General features: G+C 39.4%; 1 protein-coding gene and 1 long non-coding RNA gene across 2 annotated transcripts in view; one reads left to right on the top strand and one right to left on the bottom strand.

Annotated features, from left to right (window-relative positions):
• Positions 1-11,310, top strand: part of LOC102299925 (synapsin-3) — a 160,182-nt gene extending 148,872 nt beyond the window's left edge. The window contains exons 12-15 of the mRNA XM_005939231.3: positions 5,298-5,429; positions 7,203-7,221; positions 7,321-7,477; positions 7,576-11,310. Coding sequence (XP_005939293.1) covers positions 5,298-5,429; positions 7,203-7,221; positions 7,321-7,477; positions 7,576-7,699 — 432 coding nt within the window. The 3' untranslated portion in view covers positions 7,700-11,310. The remainder of the gene's footprint in view (positions 1-5,297; positions 5,430-7,202; positions 7,222-7,320; positions 7,478-7,575) is intronic.
• On the bottom strand, positions 6,221-19,645 carry LOC121815670. Its single transcript, XR_006055261.1, has 2 exons — positions 15,524-19,645; positions 6,221-6,265 (listed from the first exon to the last, which is right to left on the bottom strand). It is a non-coding gene; the product is annotated as an uncharacterized LOC121815670 (long non-coding RNA).
• Between the last annotated feature and the right edge of the window lie 5,030 nt (positions 19,646-24,675).

Genomic DNA, 24,675 nt, shown 5'->3' with positions numbered 1-24,675 from the left:
CACATAACATTCTTACATCCTTTTTTTTTCCAATAATGACATGAGAAATATAATTCATTTATTTGGAATATGTGTTATGGGGCTTTATGGGTCAACTCACTTTATTTATCACTATTAAATAAAGAAAATCATTTAATAGTTACGCACACACGCCATCTCCAGCAGCCTCACAGGTCTCACAGCCCCAACAGAAGGAATAACTTGCACATATATGTTACTATGATGAGCTTCCCTGGAACTCACACTTTCTGTATGTCTTACTTTTGTTCCACTCCAATAATTTGTTGTAATGCTTATTGATTCTAATCAAGGTTGTCAGTTTATTTATTTCTCTTTTTTAATTTGATTTCTGTCCTTTTTAAAAAATATCTGTTTATATAAAATCGTAAATACCTTACCCAGAAATGCACATTTTCCTTTAACAATTATTCCCAGGGGCGAAGCAAGAGACAAATAGTTGTGTGCAATCAGTTTTGTTTTTAGAGCAGCTTCCTATGCCTTCAAGTCTGAGGAAATGAGCCAGTCTGGACATCTGAAATGCCCAAACTTAGGATCAGAACATGACATCACTCTGGTGACTATCTGTGTGCTGGGAGAGAGCGGTTGTGAGAAAGCAAAAAAGACCTCAAACTATCCCAGGAAGTATCTATCAGCTCCCCGGGGGCGTGTAGTCTCAGTACTAGGCTGCTACGACAGAGAAACCCATGATACAGTCAAGTAGCAGTGTTTCCTGACAAGCATTACTTCCTCCTCCTTTACTCCAACCCTAGATGGAATTTAATTAAGTGCGACGTTGAAGAGCTGTCGGCCCGTCACAGTCAGAAACTGTTTTCTTTCTTTCTGTTTTTTTGCATCAGAACAAAGACAGCAGCCGTAACACCTCACCCTAATGCACAGTAATGAGCACTTCATTAACACATTACTGCAGCTGGTATCAACATGAGGCAAACTCCAGCTTGTGTCACTTCACTGGGAAATGTATAGATAATAGGGGTGCAGTATTGTTATGTAACATGACACAGTGCACCACAGCGTTTGACAAAATGACGTGACAGAAAGTATTTTATATACACAGCTGATCTGACAGGATGTGTCAGCCACATGACATGAAGTAGAATGGCTGTGCTGGTGTAGTCAGTGTCAGTCGGTTCATCTCTTTGGGCAAGACTGTGACGATTGTTGCGGACCAATCAAAACACGTCCCATAGCAACGGCACTCCCTAGTGGCAGGAGCCTCACCACACCACAAAAGTGTGGCTTGAGTAACACAACAACGACCAAACACTCAATGGATGCCAGATCCCAGCGCAGCTGCGCATCCATGAGGCTTCCCATCCCACAACCCACAGGACCCAGAAGACCCGCCGTCAGATTTTGGTTGTCCCCAAAGGACACTTGCTGAAGTCCCAGCACATGGGGAGCCTACACAATAGCAGGCACATAATACTATAAAGAAACTTTATTTAATTTAGCACGTGTAAATTCAACAGACTTTACATAAAAGGTAGGTCTACGATGCCTTAAGGCAAGAAAAACAACAAAACTTTCTAAGTCTTTGAGATTATCAGTACAAAAAAAGTTTTTTAAATTACAATGTCAAATGTAATATTTTTCTACTGGTCCACAGAAACAACACAAAACTTAAAGGGCTAATGTTATGCCTAATAATGATTAGAACATTGTTGGCCTAATTGTAAGCAAATATCATTATATTACAGATTCAGCCATCGGGAGTGACTTGATCTGTTGACAGAGATATTTCAGATATTGTGCCTTCAAGCTAGCAAAAGAGAACAGCACACATGTTGCTATCTTGAAGCTAAAGTTGTTTTCCCAGAAATGGATGAGCCTCTGGCCAGCCCTGAACGTCAACTGCACCATCATTTTCAACGAGCACATTTCACTTTTGCTCTTTAAACATTTGCCATGCAGCCCGATATTGTCCAGAAAACACAAACCTTTGCTGCTTAGTAAAAGTACAGGACAACACCTCTGTGTTCCAGTGGTGAAAGAACTACAGCAGATCCAGTCTTCTGTTAGATGACTCTGTATCCTAATAAATCAGCAGGGTGGATCCCGCTTTAGCTTGCCACCGCACGCCGTTTGAAGTGGGGCCTGGCGGTCTTTTACCAGGCCTGCATTCAGTCCCCTGTGGTAATGACTCAACTGGCCAAAACACCGTGCCACACCCGACCTCGCTGCCAAATCCTAGCCAAGAAGCTGGGTACACACAAAAAAGGGGGAGCTTTAAAGGGTTCTTTAGCTTGGGAAGTGGTTCTGTGCAGAACAGAGAGATCCCAAACAGCTGTGAAAAACAAAGAAAATGAGTGGAAAAGACGACTAGTTTGGGTGTCCTCAGTTTGTTATAGGCGTTCTTAGAGGCTCTTTTAAATAAAGCTTTTGATTTGCTTTCAATTTTTTGTCATCAAATGTGGATTTTTTTAATCAGTTTAGATTGTGCTTACAAAGGACGACATAAAAACCTCTCTTGTTTTAGTCATTATCACTGACAGATTGTTCCACGACTTTTCAATGATTAGCTTTTTTGAGAAAGTTGTTGCAATGTGTAGCAAGCCCACAAAAGAAACAGCCCTATAATGATATGCAAAAAAGCTTTAAATTAATAAGAAATAAAATAGATGAATTTAAACCTACAACTGCCTTTGGGTGCTCTCTTCCTTGCTGGGTGTTGTTTCACTCCAAGTTTCTGAAGAGCAGTACACTCTTGGTTTCTTGTATTACGCAAAGAAATCATTAAATAAATCTTACACTTTGGTCCGTAGTTTGCTGTACTAAGGCTTTTGTAGTTTTGCCTCTGTATACCACTACAGTGGATCTTAAATCAGATAGTTAATATGGAATTGAAATGCTGTTTTTCAAGGAGTTTTACAAAATTATCAGATGAAGTTTTCAGGATTTATATTTTTATGCAAATCCCCCATTTTCAGAATCTTAACAAATAATTGGACAATTGACTGAAAAGCTGTTTCAGGGCGAGGTCAGGCCTGTTCCCTTGTTTTGGAGGAACCAAATCAAAAATCTACCCTTCTAAATTATTTACATTGGGAGAAGCAGCTTCACCATAGCTCTCAAGCCAAGAACACACGCAAGGAGGTAGCAAGTGATGATGTGCAAACCACTGGTTACACTCATAGACAGTATAAGACATGAACTTAGCCATAGTTTCTGGTCCTGGTCCTGTTTTGGAGCATCAAGTTGAACATTTCCCCGTTGCCATCTTTGCAACATAGAAAACACTGTGGATCAGACGGTGAAACTGGCGAACGGCTTATTATTGAAAACTCATTAGCTGGCGATGTGTCGATTCCGTACCATAACTAATCCTCAGTTTTTGGAACCAAAATTTACAAAAAAGACTTCAGTATGGCCCAAAACAAGTGAACGAGCCAGCAGGAAAGTGTTTACGGACAGAAAGCCATTACTTCTTTTTGCAGCCATAGCGATCACCTTATGATAACCTTAAACAGATTGCAGGTCTTAGATGCCAAGTTTTGTTGCTCTGGAAACTACCTCCATGTTCTATACCAGGGGTCCCCAACTCCAGGCCTCGAGGGCTGGTGTCCTGCAGTTTTTAGATGTGTCCTTGATCCAACACAGCTGATTCAAATGGCTAAATGACCTCCTCAACATCTCTTGAAGTTCTCCAGAGGCCTGGTAATGAACTAATCATTTGATTCAGGTGTGTAGACCCAGGGTGAGATCTAAAACCTGCAGGACACTGGCCCTCGAGGCCTGGAGTTGGGGACCCCTGTTCTATACTGTCTATGGCTACACTCAAGATCAAGAAGGCCAGATTAAAAATCTTGTGCTGTTCTGAAAATAACTTGTAAAAGAATGATGGGAGAAAAAGCGACCACATCGTCAGTCAAACATGGTGGAGGCGGTGTTATGGTATGGACAGCTGTTTAAAAAGAGCCTAAAGAACAACTCTAGCCTGTGTGAAAACAACAAGTGGCTGCTCTGCATCGTACCCCAATCACCCCGAACCGGTCGGAACAGCTGGTTGCGCCTCCATGAGGCTGGATCTGCAGGTTTCCTCCTGTTAAGTGTAAATTTTTCCCGCCCACTGTCATGAGTGCTTGCTTAAAAGAGGTCGTTTGATTTTTGTTTTTTTCTCTACATTGTTGTAGGCTCTTTACCTTGCAATATAAAGCACCTTAAGGCGACTGTTGTGAATTGAAGTGAGTTAAGTCTTTGCCTGCATCAGTATCTTGTGCCATAATAAGTCGCATTCATTTGAATCTAAGCAAACACCAAGTGTGTGCTAAGAGGCCAGTTTGTCTGAAATTGGACTAAAGAACATTTTTGGGATTTAACTGATACCACTAATAAAAACAACTTCAGCCACAGAGAGCTCCAGTACAGTCTAATCTCTGCCTGGCATATGCTGTGTACCAGAGGATAAGCACACACACACACACACACACACACACACACACACACACACACGCACACGCATGCATGCCTGCTGATGTGTTTACAGCCTGCAGCTGGGGTGCGGTGCAGCAGCTTCTTCCACCATGATGGGCATCTACATCCTAGCCAGCAGCAGCAACACTCCTTTGCTCCTGTTTGTTTTGGTTTTTAGGGAGGAGGACAGCAGGTCTCTGAGCCTCATGAGGCCTGTGGTTCTGCAGCACACATGGACCTGCATGTGAGCTCAAGTGCTGGGAAAAAACATTTTTCCTTGTTTTTTTTTTTCTTTTTTGATTATTTTAATTATTTGTGTGGCAATGGGTTTGGTCTATGCCCTTCAAAGTCATGCCCCAGCAACATAATATTTACAGATGGAGCCACTTTTTTTTGCAGATCACTGGAAATTCTAACTTTGGCTTCTTGTGTGTGTTCAGATAAACCTATTTAGTTTATCCAGAGCTTAACTAGAGAAGTCTGTGATCAGTCAAAATTAAACTGTTGTAAAGCTTATATGAACACACATATAGAGAAATAAACTAAAGCATCTTTTTTCGCTTCTGTTTATGTGATTAATTGCCAGAGCACTGAAGACCTCCTGAGACAGAAACTCGCAGTTTTCGTCACACACTTCTTTGTATCCTCCAAACTGTGGTTGCCACAGGGCTGTAAAGCTTGTTTTTGACCCCAACAAACATGTGATCTACACTAAATGACTCATCACGTGTTTCCACACACAGTCTTATCACTAATATCACTTGAGGGTCAGAGTAGAGGAATTCTGAATAAGAGGTAACATCCTGCCATCTAGTGGGGGAATTTTAACACTTCAGCTGAGGTCTGTTTGTTTTCTGTCTCTGCAGGTGATGGACAGTTCAATGCCTCTGATTGGCGAGCATGTGGAGGAGGATAAACAGCTGATCACAGAGCTGGTCATCAACAAGATGGCCCAGGTGCTGCTGGGAGTTTCCATGCCTCAGCCTTCTACTGTTAAGGTACAAAAAGCTTTCAAACAAGCCACTACTACTACTGTAACTCACTTTTTTCATAGTACCAGGCAGTAATTATAAAAACTGCTACGAATTACAAAACTTTGTTACCACTTCTACCAATAACGCTAATAAAATTTTTCTACTATGGATACTTATTATCAGGTCTGTTAATTAATAATGTTGTCACTGATGATCACTATAATGCTACACAGTTTTACCAACTGCAGTGACTACTGTTGGAGTAGCACTGTAATTACAAGCAGTGCTTGTATGGCCATACTTTCACCTGTACTCACACTGATAATTTTTTTCAGAAATAAAAAACTTAAAATGCACTTTTCTAAATTATTACGCACACATAGTTTCAAAAGATTTTATAGGTTGTAGAGAATTGAAAATGGCCATTTGTTGAATTTGCAGCATTAGTAGATCAATTTCACTGAAATCAAAAGCTATTTCAATCAAAAACATCTTAACGGGTCAAGTTACATATGAACATAGGACCCCTTATTTAAAAGCAGTTTTACAATTCTTGCATACATGGAACTTGTAAATACTTTGGAAAGTTTCTACTTGAATGTCTTTGCAGGATGTCAGAATAGCCTCCCAGAGCTGCTGTTTGGATGTGAACTGCCTCCCACCCTCATAGTTTTTTGCTTGAGGATGCTCCAAAGGTTCTCAGTAGGATTGAGGTCAGGGAAGAATGGGGACCAGACCATGAGTTCCTCTGCTTTTATGCCGATAGCAGCCAAGGATGCAGAGGTGTTCCTTGTAGCATGAGATGGTGCATTGTCTTGCATGAAGATGGTTTTGTTGCAGAAGGCACAGTTCTTCTCTTTCTACCATGGAAGAAAGTGGTCAGTCAGAAACTCCACATACTTTGCAGAGGTCATTTTCACACCTTCAGGGACCCTAAAGGGGCCGACCAGCTCTCTCCCCGTGATTACGGCTCAAAACATGACTCCACCAACTCCTCGCTGACGACGCAGCTTTGTTGGGACATGGTGGCCGTCCACCACTGCATCCATCTGTACCATCCAGGGTTGCACTGCACTCATCAGTGAACAACACTGTTTGAAAATTAGCCTTCATGTAGTTCTGGGCCCACTGCAGCCATTTCTGCTTGTGAGCATTGGTTAGGGGTGGCCGAATAGAAGGTTTATGCACAACTGCAAGTCTCTGGAGGATCCTACACGTTGATGTTCGCAGGGCTCCAGAGGCACCAGCAGCTTGAAATATGTGTTTGCTGCTTTGTTTTGGCCATTTAGCAGCTGTTCTCTTAATCTGATGTATTTGTCTGACAGAAACCTTCATCACTGTGCCTTTATCTGCACGAACCCATGTGTGCTGTGACTCGGCCACAAATCTCTTAACATTATGGTGATCATGCTTAAATTTTCGTGAAATATCTAAGATTTTCATTACGTGTCCAAGGCATTCAACTATTTCACGCTTTTCAGCAGCAGAGAGCTCCGTTTTCCTTCCTATATTGCTTAAAAATGGTGGTCTGCTTAATAATGTGGAATATCCTTCTTTAGTAGTTTTTCCTTTAATTGGGCTCACCTGGCAAACTAATGTTTGGGGATATGTTGGAGCTGATCATCTGTGGCATCAACCTGAGTTGATGTATTTGCAAAGACAATCAAAATGTCTCATCGTGGAAACTGTTTCCTTTCCATGTTTTCAAAAATGTGTTGTTGTCATGGTGTTAGCAGTAAAATTCAAGCATTTTTATGTAAATGATGCTATATCTGTGTCTTTTTGTGTCTTCTTCAGACCACGCAGCCCAGACGAGGTAAGTAAAGTGCTTCATTATGATTCATTCCACTACCTTCTGTGGTGATACAGTACAGAGAAATAATAAGCCTGTGCATCACGTGTTCATGTATGGTAGGGGGACATCGTTCCGCTTCTGCCTCTCCATCTCAGTCGGCCCAGGGATCCCCTCAGAGAGCCCGGTCCGCCACTACGTCTCCCAGCCAGGCGTTCCAGCCCGGTCCCATCCCTGCCTCTTCTGGACCTGGAGCTGGGAAACAATCACCGCAGCTGAAGTAAGTCCAAGTTGGGGTTCTGTTAATCTCACACATGACTTTGCTTACGATGATTTTCCTCGTCTGGTAGCTAAACCGTCTTCGTCTTTGTCGCGCAGCAAATCGCAGTCGCTGACAAACAGCTTCACGGAGACGTTACGAGGAAGCTTGACCGACGATGAGGCCAAAGCCGAGACCATCCGCTCCCTCCGACAGTCCTTTGCCAGCCTCTTCTCTGACTAAAAACATCCCTACCGCCTTCCTCTTCCTGTCATCAGGTTTCAGAAAATAATAATAATTGCTTACTCTGTTTGTTATGGAGTCGCCTCTCTCCTTTCCATGTTTGTGAAGTTTAACACTGGTGCAACCCTCTGTCTTCAAATCAGTGATCAATCTATCACTAGAAAGGCCAGTGGATTTCAGAGGACCTACACCATATTAACTGGAGATGGTAGATTTTAAGATGTCACCAAACCCCCCGTTCACGTTCTAATTATTCCATATTCAGGTTTAATCTACGAAACTCCTGAAACATTTCTAGTCACTCCAATGTTGTGTTGAAACCTAAAACCTGTCCATAGAAATTGAACTTCCTAGAAAGCAAAACCAGCCAATGGCCTTTTTAGTGGTAGGTGATCACAGTAGATATTCATATTCTCGCTCGTGCTGCTTGGTATATAATTGTTATTCTGCATTCTCTTTGTCCGACCGGTGAAACTATTTCTATGTTCATATTTCTACATTTATGTACATCCGTCTATCTTCAGTTTCTTTATTCGACACACAGCTTCCAAATTGTTTGCAGATGTCCATGGCAATATTCTGATCTGAACCAGTTCCACTTGAGTCATGAGAAGCGTACTGAATCCTCTCGCTTCACCAGCGGTCTCTTAAGCATCTTAGCCAGCAGCAGCATTTCTCAGACATCCGTGTGCTGTAGACACATATTGGCTTATGTAGTGACTCCTCTGCCTTGGCCTAACTTTACCAAAGTGCTTTTTAATAACAAAAAAAGAACATTTTTTTTAAAGAAACAACCCCCTTAACTTGTTTGAGATCACAATCACACAGAAAAACCTTTGAGCTTGTGATTTTTTTTAACGAGGTGCAAATGCTGTACTGGCTTACAGCCATCGTCTTCCATCACAGCTCTGCTCTTCCCCAGCAAATTGTTCCTTTTCTTAATCTTTTATGTTTTGTTAATAGCACCGTGGGGTATTTGTTGGTGTGGGGACTGATCTAGCAACTAGTACTGGTGAGTCTTTAGAAGCAAACAGCAAGGGTCTGATATTTTAATCATCTGTCTCTTGTTCTCTGTCAGCTAGGATTGCAGCTCATTTATTGTAGTTCTTTTTAGGAGTTTTGCTCTGTAGCAGATATAACCTACGCACACATATACCTGCAGGAATGGCAGCCATCCTCTTCTAACATCCGTCACTGTTTTGATTCTGCATGTAAATGAATGTGATGTGTGGAGCCAACCTGTTTTCTTCCACAGTTTATTTGATGGGAGCTGACGCTTACTTTGAATTTTCTGGGGAAAAAAAGTGCATTTTTGGGTAACTTATTATGAAATTAGACACCAAGTACTTTTGGTTTATCGTAGATGGACTCTGTAGATTTTCAGCATATTTCGCAAGATGGAATGTGCATACGCAATGAAGCCTTCAAAGAAAAACTCTTAATTGATGACTGATGGCAAATATCTCTTATGACTATTCATTAGTTTGATCTGAAGGGTATGCAAAACATCTTTGATAGTTTACCAAAGTCTTAAATTTCCAAAATATTCTTTTAAAAAAATGTTCAAAAAATATTGAGTGAGCTACAGATTTTAGCTTCTTGTAGCGGCAAGCTTGAAGACACAAACTGACTACATGATTTTGCTTTCCATGCAAAGAACAATCAAAGTATGATACTCTTTTACTAGAAAATTATCAAAATGGTAACGCTAAATAATAGTTTTATCTTGTGACTTAGAATGAGCTTGTAATAGTTTCTCCCACCTTCCATTTAATTCAGAATCTGGATCTTTAGTAGATAAATGATAATCCCAAAGCCAGTGTTAAATGATGAAAGTTCCAGAAAAGGAGAAAAAAGTTAACTAGCCATTTTTGCAATAATTACATTCATTGCAGGAAAAAAAATGCCACCACAGATTGCATATTTATCCTGCAAAACACGGAAACATTACAGTGGCATTGACTAAAGAGAGCATGGCTTAGCAGATGTAAATAAAGGGAATTCAGGCTTCGTTTAGTTTCCTTAGCTTCAGCTTCTACTTATAAATTTAACTAACAGGTTTCTTTCTTCCTTTGAAGCAATGTTACTGTGGTGGCAATTTTTTTCTGCATTTTTCAAATGGCTGGTTCTTGAGTTCAACTAGAAAGCTAACTAGCTAGCTAGAATGCGGCTAGTCAGCTAACGGATTTTAGCAGTAGTGGTTTATTAGCTTGCTACACCAAAGGGGACGCCATGGGTTTGTTAAAAATAAATTAGTAAATTAAACTTAAATATGCATTTCTGATGGAAACGGTTTGAGGCTAAACATACTAGGATACACGAAACAACAGAATAATGCTCACTAAAAATAAATTACATAAAAGTGCTAATTATTCCTAAATAACTTCAAGAAGACCATTTCAAATTTTAGTCTAGCTAAATTTTATTTAAATCATGGCCATTCTATCTTCCAGAGGGGATGTTCCACTTTAATAAAAGCATTTTTGAGTTTTCAATGCTAGCTTGGTTAACTTGGTTGGGGTTTCAAATGTCTAAAATTCCACAAATGTATTTATTTATTTATAAAGAGCAGGCTCAATCTGCTCGTGTTAACCACCCTTGATAATTTAAATATTACTTTATTTTTTTAAGTGCTCATTAGGCTTTAAAGTAACAACATTGTGGTTTTCCACTGTAGGCAGTAAGCTAATTCTCCTGTCAGTTGTCATGCTAGGGCAGATAAACACTAATGTAATAATTACTTAGCTTGTATTTTTCATTTTGGAATAATGAAAATATTGACATTGCTTACTGTGATTCTTTTGTTTCAAGTTATCGCTGGCTGTATTAATTCTGACTTTTTGTCAAATTCTCATCTGTAATCTCAGATTTACTGCAGTGTCTTGTGTTAAACACTTTTGCAAGCATCTCGTAGCTTTTGGTACTGTGTCAAAGTGGACCAAATCTGCATTTGATTGTGAGGCCCCTTAAAGGTTTACATTAAATTGTTCCATCGTACCTGTAAAGATAATTGCCACTTCATATATAATACTGCAGTGTGATAAGCCATAACCAAACCGTGAGTATTCCCTATCCCTTATGTGCCACGCAATAATGGCTGTGACGTTGCTGAAAAATTGAAATGTTAACTTTAAACACTGTGTCTATAGCCTAACTTGTCCTGGAGAGAAACAGCAGTTACTCTTTCTGGATATCAAGGTTATCTCAAGATATAATTATTTGCTCATTCTGTCAGGGTGAAAGATGAAAGAACTATGATGTCACTTTTCTCACATTTTGGGTTTAAAATACAGTTTAGGATCTGGCATGTTCCATAAATCTGTTTTATTGGGTCAAATTATAAACAATGACCGGACATCAAATAATTTTAGTTTTGTCACTACTGTAGGTTTGCTTCCCTTTTGTCTGAGGGTCAGATGTGGACCCGTACCTGATAGTTTCTGAGCTGATTTAATTGGAACTGAGCTGCAATGTTGATTGGTAACTACCTCAAGTTCAGCAGTGCTCTGCTGAAACTGACAATAGAGTGGTAGTACTGGACAAGATTTTGTGCACTGAGCATGGCTTCATGTTATAACTGATGTGCTCATAAAACAATAAACCTGCTGTGGTAAAACAACATCTAAGTGCAGAAGGAATGAGAGGAATACAATTTTGTTAAAGTCAAATATCGAGTCACACATTTTAAAATTCTTTGTCTCAAAATTTCCCCCCCAGTTTATACATTTCTCCAGTTTTTCAAAATTGTATTTAATTTTATAAATTGTCTTTCCTCTTTCATAACATGTCAGTTAAAGAAAACATTTTGTAACGTGTTACTAGAATGCAATATAAATTGAAATGATTTGGGCTCTTGAAGGTATCTGTGTCAAAATCTTATTTGAATGTTGTATCTTTATTATTTCAAGTGATGTTGTGCTTACTATACTGTACATGTTACAGATTTCATATTTATGACAGATATTTTGATGTCACTTTTCAGAATTTTACTTCCTTTATGATGAAACATAGACTGTATATCAAAGATGGACATGGCCACTGCGCTAGCATGTGTTGGTTTGTAGTTAACAATCCCAGAGCTTTCACTTTCACATTTTGGTCATCAACATTTTGGTCTTTTGAGTGTATTTGGAGCTGATTAGTTAACACTTGGACTAGCTAGTTAGACTTGTTACCAAAGTGCATCCGTTATTCACTGTGATATTAATTTGGATGCCAGTTTTTGCTAACAACAGGCTTAAACCAAATGTGTAAACATAAAAAGGCTGTTCCCCTAAAACCCCTAGTGCTGAAAAAGCAAGGATGAAATTACAATTAGGAGGTTAGCTTACTGTTATTAACAACTTAACCATGGGCTAAAGCACTGCTAGCTTTAAATAGACTTAAAGCTAGCATTTAAGACCATAAATACATCAAAGTGTGAGAATTTTCCCATTTCTTTTACAATGGAATTTCTTTTTGAATCCAGTAGAGTCGCCCCCTGCTGTCATTTAGAGAAAATGAAGGTTTAAGGCACATCCTCACCAGCTTCACTTTTCATGTCCATCTTTAACATACAGTTTGTGGGTTTAAAAGAGCACTCTCACAGGTATTTACGCCCCAGGTTTACTTCTGCTCGCTCTCTTTGTCTCTATAGATGTAAGCATTTCTAGTAATCCCAAAAGGCTGATTCTGTTCTGGATGTAGCGTTTTCAGTGGGAGAAACAGGTTTCCCCAACCTTGTAAACAGGACATTTGCAGAATAACTGTCACTTGAAATGTACTGTTTCAGATTGAGGAAACCTGCAGTCAGCTGAGACTGAAGACGTCACTCGGATGTGTGACGAAATGTTTCTCCCACTGAAAACACTACGTCCAGAACAGAATCAACCTTTTTGGATTTACTTACCTGGACGATTGAGCATGCATCAAGACATTTCTAAGAATAGTTCACATATCATTTGTCATCGTAAAGAGAGAGGTGTTTGAGTTAAGCAGGTTGATAGCTATCTCAGCCAATCACAGTGCCAGATTCACCTGTTTCTCCCAAAACAGGTTGCTGATGTCACCAGTGCTATATCTGGGAACTTTTACAGTGTGCATGGAACGTATGCTCATTACATAAAGCTTTTATCTTTAATTTCCCCAACATTGTTTTCATTTAATATATAATTTGGAGCAAAGGCAATACTCTGCTACCGGGGTTGGCTCATCATGATTTGCTCTGGGTGTGTTGAAGTGATGCATAGTGTAAGACTGAATTAATATGCAGCCACAGAGACTTACAATGAAATACAGCTATTACTGAAAGCAAACTCAACTCTACTTTAATGTGGCATATGTACATGAGAGAAATAATGCCGTTGCACGGGTTCATTTGCCAGTTTTTGAGTTCACTGTGTCCCTTCCTCTCTGCTGAATGGTGGGTGATATTGTAAGTGTATTAATGTTGTGTATATTGGTGTAAATGTGGCATGAAAACCAACCCCTCTTGTGTGCCTCAGGTGTATAAATTTAGGCGTTATGTGATCTCGATGTCTGGCTGCTTATTTGTGAGAAGTGTGATGTAATTTATTAGTATTAACATTATTTCTGTACTTTTGTTCTTTTGTCTGAACGAAAGATTTCTGTTAATAAAGTAAAAACTTTTATTATACCTGTTGCCGTGCATTCCAGTCTCTATCAGTCATCTGCTGAGCTCCACTTGATCAGATTTGGAGGTTTTTTTCTCCATTTATGGTCATTGAAACAGAACGTTTGGCTATTACTGTACTTTTAAAAGCCCTGTTTGAAAAACGCAACTTTCAGAATATGTAGCGATAATCCCAAAATCCTTTCATCTTGGATTATTACCCTTTTTATATTTCTCTTGGCATGATGCTCAGGGTGTTAAAAGCTGTCTGGCAACACAAGGCCAAGGAGAAAGAAACCTGCCGGCATCCAGTGCTTCTTTTCATCTGCTGCCCACTTCACGTCAGGTCCAGAAATTAATTGTGTTAAGAGATGATATTAAACACACTCAGCTGTGAATATGTCACTGAGCACACACGAACGTGTTATAAATTCTCAAACAACACGATCATCATTCAGGTATTACTACTTTACGACCGAATGTGACTGCCAGACTCGAAAGCCCAGCTCTAAGGAGTAAAGTACTTGAGAAGAACTGAACTGAGACGATCGTATTTTTGTGGCCAACCTTAAATTCAAACTACAGTATTTCTTTTCCCCCTTTTCTAATCACTTTGGCGCACTAGAATAAAGTGTAAACAAATGTAGGCGTGTAAAATGTCTGAACTTAGAACAAATTTTGAACACTTCTTCTCCGATGTAGTTGGTAGTGTTACTTAAAGTATGCAGGTCCAAATAAAAGCTGCGATGGTTTGGTTAACAAATACAAAGAAAGTTCATGAGGATATTTTTTTCCGTGCATCCAGTCATGATGAAGTGATGAGCCCTGTTGCCCGTAAACTAAAAAGTATGAACAAATATTTATGACACCGTTACCAACACCACTGATTAAATGATGCACGTTTCCACATCAAGCAGACACTGATCAGCACTCGCTTTCAGTTAGAGTTGTGTTTCTATTGCGGTTCATTTCCACCGTATGCTGAAAGCATTATGTGGCTCTTGAGCAGCTCTGTGTACATCGCCTAGTCACTACTGTTTTTTCTGTTGTAGGTTATGAAAACAAAAAAGAGAACCTTTGAGCTTTTAACCTAAAGGGAACACTATGTGTTCATCAATCACTGTGAGTGACCCCATTCACATTACACACTCATCGTTTTATCTCCTTTTTTTATAGTAAAAATACTCATTGGTACTGAATTTATAAAATTTACAACATGACACAACATCATGGACAAGAAAGAGACTGACTTTACCTCCAACTACAATATTTGTTTGTCAAAAAGATAATCAAATATCTAATTATTTTAAATTACTTACACAGTATAGTAATATTGGTGAGGTGTGTGTATAGCAGCTTGACTGTTCCATAACTTTAAGAAAGAAACCCACTACCTATACTGTTCACATACTTCACTGCAATATAAACAATGTGCCAGTAAGAACACCACAATCTTGCAACCCAATAGAGAAGATAGTTACAACAAATACAAAGTGAATGATTTACTGTTTATATGACAGAAGCCGAAACGCTAATATGGAGGTAGCCAGATTCAATAACACGATTATTGTGGCTGAGATGATGATGTTTGTCTCAGCCACAGTAAGATGGCAGCATATTAGCTTCTGCAAATCGGAGCCCGCTTGTGTATTTTTAATGGATTAAAAATAGTTTCTCTGAATACATCAGTGTGTTGGAAGATGCAATTGCACACTATTAATGTATTTTTATGGGTACAACATTCCCTTTTTCCTATTAAATTACCTAAAAATTACTTACTGTACCTTTAAAACAAACTAATAATAACTAATAATAATAATAACTTTATTTATAAAGCGCTTTCAAACAAAGTGCTGTACAACTATTTAAAACTAAAAAGATAAAAAAATAAATAAAAGCGATACATAGCAATACAGGTAAAAGACACAATACAAGTTAAAAACAGTAAAAATTTAAAAACTAAAAGCCATAGAATTAAGACTTGTAAGATAAGGTGAACAAATGTGTCTTCAGCTTAGTTTTTAAAAACCAACTAATGATTACAACTGTGTGACAACAACTGTACACATCTAATAGCTTTCCTTTTCTAACTCGTTCTAATTCAAAGTTCCCACTCTGGTACATCCAGGTGACATGTAACACTCATGAAACACGTCCCAGTTAATATAAAGCATTTTAAACTCGAAACACAGTGGGTTAACAAACTCTTTTACCTGTCTGTTTTCTTGGGATTTGAAGCTCCGAGTTATTTAGTATGAAATCAAAGAGGTGGCAGGCTTGTGTTCTGCAGATCATCCCGGCTGCATTTAACATCAACTGATTTAAGGAGGCAGAGACTGCAACCTAATTCTTCCCCAAGAATTCATCCCACATGCTGATTTATGTTATCTTCACAAAGGTGTTAAACTCTCTTCCCAACGATGAACCTCTGACCTCTCACAGCACCTGGTGCCTGCTCTCACTCTTTGTTCTGCAGCTCTCAGTTGTTTCACGAACCACAGTTGCATACCAGACCACTGGCAGCCTGATGGTAATCTGCTGCCAGTGTAATTTCTTGCATTCTTAAGGTGGAATGTCCAATCTTTTATCAGCCGCAGGTCCCTGCCTGCCTGCCTGCAGCCTCCACTGGCTGAAAAGAAATCCATTCCCACCACACTGTAGTGTGCAAATATCGATGAAAAATAGATGTAACTAAATTACTCTTCACCTCTTACCTCCAAATGCTGTTTGGGGCAGGAATCAAAGGGTCTTTACACATTTCCACAGTAAATTGATTAAACCAGTAGGCCAGTAGGGGGCATTGTCCATTCAGCTATACCCAGTCCACCCCTCCTAACTGTTTAAGGATATTTAAGCCTTCATCATGTTTCAGGGAAAGCACCTTCACACATCTTCATTTGCATCTCCTGGAAAACAAGTCAGTGCTGTCTCAGACAATAGTGGCACCAGTCTGTCTCTTAAGGATGGAAACTGGGAGTGATTTACCTGCAAGATAACAGAACAAAATATTTTCAACTTCACTTATTTTCCCTAACATGCCAGCATTACATCTTATTGAGTTTAGGGCGCTGTTACAATAGATGTGTGGTGCAGTTGGGATCTGTCTAAGTCATGACACAGTACAATAAAGAAACATTAAAGCGCCCCCTGGTATACATTTTTAAAGGAATAATATGAAAAAGAAAACTGTGTAAAGTGGGTACTGTCATCGTTCTCAGTTTTTAAAAATATACTTGCCAGCACATCAGTCCGGTATTACACAGGATGCTTCAAAGCATGAACAGCTTCAATCCAGCAGCATCAGAATAGGACTTGTCCAGGTAAATGTGAAGAGGAAAGAGGCAAGAAGGTGTTGCTTAGCAACAAATGGAACATCAACACATGAAAACTGCACAAATAATTATTACATTTTGCATCAATGTTGTTTGAACACACACGCAAGCACTGCAGTGGTGCAAAAAAGCTGCTGCTAGAGGATCATACATAAACAGGTCCTGTATGAAACTGTGAGAACATCAGTTTTCAGAACAAGTTTCGCTCAAACATTTGTTTGAGTTTATGCTCTCTGCATAGACTGTATCATAAGAGAATGGATGGATTGTTTTTTCCCTCTGTGCTTACAAAATCCAGTTATGACCTTTTCTTCCTGCACAAAACCTGACAGCAGTATTCATGAAAAAGCATGCCATACACTATTTAACTTCAACACAATTTGGTAAAACTGTTACGTATTTTAAAGTTTGTTTTGAGAGTCAGCGAAGGTGTGTCCTGCAGCTACATCATCTTAAATGTGGATCCGTAAGAAATGTTTCAAAAAGCTCCAACAGAAAAAGATGGTGAAATTGCAATGCACCACTTTAACCCTCCGTTTCCTCCCTAAAGTTGGGCATTTTAAAAGGAGACTAAGGAATGACTCACTTTTGGAAGTAGCCTCAAGTGGCAAACTGAGGAACTGCAGTTTTGTCACTTCTGCAGTGGGTTGAGTTAAATACTTGTCAGTGTCCAAAACGACTCGCAATCCCTGTCCAATCCTTGTTCTCATGATAAAATTAAACTATCACAATAGTCAAATTACATATTTGACTATGTTAAGGCTGAACACAAATGCTGTGTCCAATGCTGGGAAATGTTTTATTTGTCTCTGATGACTGTCATGTTTTCTCGTGAAAGCTACAAGTCAAAGTGTGTAACTAGGAAGCCTGCAGGAAAGAGGGCATTGATTTCAAATCTATATTTAACCATCACTCTGTTTTATTCAGTTGTCTAACCTGTTACAGTTGGACATCATTTAACCCCTGTTTGAACACATATGTGTAGGTGGATGTGCACCCATGCGCCGACGTGTCCTGTATTTGCACACTTGAGCGAGTGTATATGTGAGAAGCCCTGCTGTATCCTCTCAGACCTGCCCACAGTACAACAATGCCTCGGTCACCATAGTGAATCTCTTTAAAACAAGGAAAGGCCTTGGTTGTCATGGCAACTGCAATGCTTCATAAAGCCCAGAAAGATGGAAGTCCTCTACTCTTGTCTCCAGACTTTGTTGTATCTCTGCTGACGTTTCTGTGATTCTACAGTCAGAAAGGAGTGTTCCTGTCACTGGGCTATACATCCTTTATATCACTTTCACAACAAGAAACTGACACGTGAAAAACACCAAAAGACCAAATCATCGGGAGAAATTTTGAACCCTGTGTCCGGCGCGTGTATAGATATGGACAAGAAACTGAACAAACTATCAGTGCAAGACCATTTTTAGGCACTTCTTGAGCTGGAATTTTATTTCCTTTGTGTGACGTGCTCCCTGTTTTTACAGCTAAGACATATTTCGGTAAAGAAGAATGAGCAGGTAGGGTGGTGGTGGTTTGTGGAAAGCGGGAGAGGTTAAGTGGTTGCTATTCAGAAGCACACAGATGTGTTTCTGTCACTTCAAAGGTCATTAAACTGACTTAGAGGCGGGTGACAAATAAAAAAGGGTTTTGTAAAGTGTTTGTAAAGCCTCCTGCAGTTTCACGAGTTTCATCTCTAACTCATGACCCTTTCAAAGAAACTCATGGTGCACCATTCTACCAAAAGATGTTTCCTCATTTAAAGTTTTGATGGTGTTACTGGAGAGACGCGTCCACAACACTCAACGCCCTCATTATAGGGATCAAAAGTTCATATTTTTCTTTTAATTTGTAAATATGTGTTCAATCATCAATCAAGTTCATAAAGTTGCCTTAAATCGCTGAGATATGTTGATATTTCTATTGAAAATTAAGTGTTCGACCTCCATCAAAGGTCGTTTTCAACCCTCATGTAAAAGCTTTACACATTTGAAGATTGTCATTGTATTTATTATACAGTCACATGAAAAAGAAAGTACATTCTCTTTGTATGTATCAAGACACAATAAAAATAATAACCTGGTGCTTGAATACAACCTCAGGTGAACAGCAGTGACTTTTAACACTGTGTCATTATTTATTTAATGATAGCTGGTGATGGTTATGTGTATGACTTTCAGTGTCTCACATAATTGTGGAGGAATTTTGGCCAACTCCTCTTTACAAAGTCATTGAAGTTCACTTTGCACACTCCTGCCGTCCAGCAGGCGGTTCAGGAGCATTCAGACCTGCACTAGCAGACACAGGAATAGTTTCTACCCACAAGCCACCAGGCTGTAGAACTGCTGACATTCTGTACACACCATTACACACTCACGACAATTACAGGACTCTACACACGGTCACTTCAACAAATATTTCTTAAATGCTCATTGCACAAGTTTTTGCACAAACTGTAAATACCAACAATTGTCTCAAATTCTCTAAATTTAATACTGTAGTATTTTGTTTTTATTATATTTTATTATTATTACCATAATTTTCTTGTTAATTTCTTCTTAAATATAACGGCACACTTTCTACATGCTCATGCAAAGCTGAGGAGCACGAGCCAAAGAAGTGGTTACACTGTTTATCTGTGTATGACCATAAAACGTGAAACTTGAAGTTGGGCATTAATTTATCCACAGTTCTTTTAAAGTTTCACCGCAACATTTCAATCAGGTTTGACTGGGCTATTGCAACACTTTGGTACTCTGTTCTTTTCAGATTTGCTGCTGAGCTTTGGTATTCATGCTCTGTGCATCATGTCCGTCCAAATATCTTCACTTTGGTCTTGGCTGTTCCAGAAATCTTGCTGTTGTGCAAATCCAACTTTGCAAAGCTAACGTCTGCTGCTGTGTTCTTTTTGGACAGAAGAGGTTCTTTGCTCATAACTCTTTCAAACAAGCCTTACACATTTAGTCTTTTTCTAACTGTAACTTTAATTTATAACAAAGTAACAGAGGCTCGTAGAGTCTGAGATGCAGCTCTTAAAGTATTTTTGCAGCTCCTCTGAGCACTGTTTGATCGGACCTTGGGGACGTCCACTCCGGGGAAGGTTGGCAACTGTCTTGAATGTTTTCCACTTGTGTATGAGCTTTCTCACTGTAGAACCATGCACTGCATATTGTTTGGAAATGGCCTTTTAACCCATCTCAGATAGATGAACAGCAATAAATGCCTCTCTAAGATCAGTGTTTTCCTCCTTTGGATTGTGTTAACAGACAGCTGAATGCTCAAGCAAACTGCCAAAAATGTCTGCTTTCATAGAGCCGCTCACGCTTGCTGATGATCACTTCAGCGAATAGATTTGATCAGCAGCGCTTGGGTGTTACTTACTCTCTAGATCTCTATGAAAGCAGTCCACTTCTGGATTATGCTTTTATTTCTGTTAAATTAAATGGCACAGTGTAATATGTCACATGTCCTTGTTCATCTAAAATTATATTAACACCTGTTAAAATCACTAAAACCTTTGACGTTTCACATGGTTGTATTAGAAAAAAACAGTTTTGTTTCACGCTTACGACTCCGTACGACATTTGAAAAACATCTGAGTTTATGAAAATTTTTCTTTTTTTTATCATTTTTGGAAACAAACTCTTTAAAGTTTAAATTAAACAGCGTGTCACCAACCCGTTCTCAGAGGAATCACGGGGTATTTCCAAGAGAACAAAGTGAAGAGAAAAGAAGAGCTTTGAAGAGTCGATTTGTTTACAGAGGGAACATTACCCCTCTCTGCACGCCTTTCATTTCCTCCACTATGAAACTATCCTGTTTTTTTCCTCTCTCTCCACTTTGTGAAGGAAAATTTAATCACCGAGGTCAGGGCAGCACGTCTGCTACCAAACATAAAAATAACATCTGAACGTCCGAACTCACGTCTACTGATTTGTAATTGATTCATATAATAAATTATAATCTGTTGTGTCTCGGTAATGCTGTACATCTATTTTGTTTTATAAGCGTGTGCTGAATCACTGCAGAGCTCATTTTCCCCATGATTGCATATCTAAACAGGATGTATGGGGATATCAGCATCGAAGGATATGGGAGTTATTTTTGCTCCAGAGATATGAGCAGCAAGATTAGCGTGCTTTCCAAGAGGTTTTGCTGAATGCAATTAGTATTGGAAATGTATAATTTCCCCTTGTGTGTCGCATCAGTACTACTTTCTGTATAATAATTCTTCCATCTGTATGATTAAAAAAACATTTATTCAGCATCTGCTGCTAAAGATCAGTCTTTGAACCATTGCTGCTTTGTTGTCCACTGACTGAGCAAGTGTCTGGCTATGGCAATGGGAAATTAGTGATCAGTAAGACAATAAAGACAATAAAGCAATAAAGACAGCTAAAGTGAAAAAAAACTAAATATGTAATAAGTGTGTAGAGTCACTGTTAAACCTTGTCTAGCTTTGTAAAACTGTAAAGAGGTAAAAATCAGTCTGTAAGTGTTTTTATTGGAATATGTTTACCTCCAGTGGACTGTTTCCAATGGTCCACCTTAACTTTTAACCTCTTAAGCCCCAAAGTGGTTTCTGAGCTTCCTGCTCAAAAATGAAATGCCCAAAATTAATTCATTATTTCTCTGCAATTACAAACTCTGTGCTTACAATCTTGGTATCAAAATAAAGCTGACTCTTGTGAACTTTCATCAGAGGTGTAAATATTGCAGCAAATATTACTGTGTCAAAGGTACTGAGACTGGAACACAGAAAAAGTTAGTAGATTTTATCCTCACCTAATTTTTTAATTTACTTTTTTTTTTTTTTAGCATATAACTCTTTTAAAAATATGCCTCAGTTCACATTTCATTGCAGAAATTAAGTAACCAACATATAAACATCATCTGTGCAAAGATTTATGTTTCTAACGTGAAACAGTGAAAAATTACTGCACCGTAAATACATGAATATCCAGACGTTGAACAAAAAATGTCCAACTCTGGCACACAATGGACACCATGCCAGTTTAATTTTTTAGGTATTAAAGAGCAGAAATTATTTAATTTTATTAACAGGCCTAAATACGGAAGAGGATTAGGGCCACTGGAAAAAAACAAAACAATTCTGACTTTAATCTCAGAATTCTGAGATTAAAGTCAGAATTCTGACTTTTTTTTCCAGTGGCCCAAATCCTCTTCCGTATTTAGGCCTGTTCCTCCTCTTCCGTACCTAAAAATGCTTTTTTTTAAAAATATATATTTGTGAAGAATTAACCACACATTTACATGGCAATGGCCCTTTTCTGCCGTCCTCTGGCCCTTTAAACTCTGAGAGGCTGTAACTTTGGTTTCTTTTGGTCAATTTGCATGATTGACACCACCTGAGCCAATAGGATCACAGTAACGGTGACACTTCGGGTCACTTCAACCAATCAGATGTTTTGAGGTCAAATCTCAGCTGGGCACAAATTTACTTCATGTGGCGTCTGTCCAGGTGTCTGCAGGTGGGTCTAAAATGGAGCTTGTTGATGGAAAACGGCTCTGATGCAGCTAGGTAGGTAACTGCTGATAATCAAGTGGCTAACGGCTACCGATGAAAATAACGAAATCGGAAGCCAATTTCTGTCTTAGCGCATTTGTGTTTGTGTGGTCTTCTTTTGTGGCTCATTCAGTGAATTTTGGTCTGATCGTGGTGAAACTTGGTGTTTGGAGTCAGTAATAGCTCTGGAAGATAACCAGCCTTTCTATAGCCGGTTACATGAAGTTTGAAGGATTTCTGGCTCGGTTTTGTTTGTTTAGCGGACTTGTGCACATTTACTTAACTGCTTGTTTAATCATGGCTTGTTGTCGTTTTGTTTGGTGGGTGTAGAAAGTGTTTATATGAGATTTTAGCTGAGATTCAGAGGTTTTTGTGGATACCGCACATGTCAGAACATATATTTCTGACCCCGTGTTATAACCGATTAAACGTGATCTCCTCCTTTTTGCCCCCGGTACCGGGGGCATGGGGCTTAAGTGCCTGGAAGTTAAATTCTGTATGTTTTTCTAATGAGTACTATTATAGTCCCTTCGCACAGAAGTGTCTCAATTTTGAAATGAGTATTTTCAACAGCTTTTATTTTTTGCTCCTCTGCTCAGTAGGACATGAAACTGTATATTGAGACACCAATCAAATCTGATTAAAGTGAGATTTTAAAAAGCTTCATAATTGTTTCAACAAGCTCGTGGTAGCTCCGTTAATGTCTCCGGTCTAATCACCGCCTGTTAGCTGTATTCATATCACCATTATTAACTGTGTTTTATGAGGTTTTGTGGATGTGGGGATTGTGTTCTTGGGATATTCTGCTGCCATGGGGGCCAGTTAGCTGCACACTGAAGCTGGCAGAGCCTGAGCCGGACTGTTCACGGCACCGTGCACTGCTGGAGAGCTTCCATAGAAATGTGAGTGTGATTACATAATGTTAGAGCGACTTGCAAACAGTTTTGGGATTAATGCCCTACAGATTAATTAGCTAAATTCTCAAATGCGCTTCTGTTGTGACAAGAAGCTTAAAGTAACGCGGTGGTTTTGAAATTTAAAAACATTATAAATAATGTATTGTGATGGATTTTAAAAAAAAAATGTTATCCTGTAATGAAAAATGCTCAGTTTCCTCATATACTGTAAACTGGTAACTGAGCAGGTGCATGACTTTCCCCCCTACATGACATAAAACCTTGACCTTAATCATATTTAAACACTCAGCTGTCTGCACGTTGATAATGAAGTCCTCCCTATGGAAACATGTGGAGTGGCCTTGTCACAGAACTGGGTCACAGACCCAGTGCTTTGTGTTTATTGGTGAACTGATAGTTCTGATTATTATTATTATGATTTATGCTTTTCTGCTTATGTTACATCTTCAGTCCTTGGATTGTGGTTTCTGTTTTGTATCATCTCTGGGCTTCAGGTTCCTATGTTTCCACGTCTTAGTGTCCAGTCTGCGTCTTGGTGCTTTGTCTCAGTTTCTTGTTTTACTTTTGTAGTCCTTGTCCCATGTTTATGGTTTCAGTTCTGCTTCCCCGTGTCTCATCATGAGTGCATTTTCCCAGCTGTGTGTTCATCCGTCGTCCTGTGTCGTCAGGTTATGACATGCTACGCCATGTATTCCCAGTTTAGTTAAACTCTCCTAGTTTGAGTTTTGTTTTTGCTTAGTACTCATGTGTTGTGTTGCTAAGTTTGTTTTGCCAGCAAATAAAGCTGCTGCCTTTAAGTTAAAAATTCCATCTCTGAGTCCTGCGCTTGGGCCCAACCACTGCCAGCCACACAGCTCACTGTGACAACACAAGGACTGCAGCTCCCACAGACGTCTTCTCTGAACCTGAAATGAACAAATTCTGGCCTCAACCTTGCGACTTTAAATTAAATTTACATCGTATTCTCGTGTGTCAGGAGTGTCGACAGCTCGTTACTGAGCAGAAATCACCGTTGTAGTGGGAAGTGATTGTCCCCCCGTCCCCAGCAGCAACCAAGGAGAAAGATGAATCCATTTAAAATTGTGATTTCTTTTGTTTTCCTACAGAGGAGAATTGGTTTTCACAGCGGTGGTGAGCAAAACTATTGTTAAAATATCTTTCTATACTTTAAACCCTGCTCCTCATCTCCACTGTGCTACCTTTGGCATGACAGTTCCTGAGTGCTGTGTGGGGAGGTCTCCCATTTATTCCAAAGGTTTGTTTCACTGCCTCCACAGTTAGCTTCAGCGAGCTTTGTGAAGCGGCACAAGAAGCAGCTGTCCACCCGCTGGCAAAAAAGTTGTCCCCAACGTGTGCAGTGTTTTCCTTGCCAATTTTCTACTGTGTATTTGTGGCGTTTATTTATGATCAGATATAGCGATTTCCTTTGGGAGCCACACCTGCTTTGCTCTTGGTTCCCCCCTGCACCCCACAAACATCCTGGAAAAAATGCTGTGTGAAAGCGTATTTGCTGATCCATAGTTCAGTTTCGTGTGGCCCACCTCCTCCCACACACACACTAATCTAAGACACAAAAAGCAAGTTGCAGTCAC

This window comes from Haplochromis burtoni, unplaced genomic scaffold (genome assembly GCF_018398535.1).
Source record: "Haplochromis burtoni strain Fernald_Lab_line unplaced genomic scaffold, NCSU_Asbu1 Contig_267, whole genome shotgun sequence".
Classification (NCBI taxonomy): Eukaryota; Metazoa; Chordata; class Actinopteri; order Cichliformes; family Cichlidae; genus Haplochromis; species Haplochromis burtoni.
Note: the sequence above shows the minus strand (reverse complement) of the source record. Positions and strands in the feature narration are given on the sequence as shown.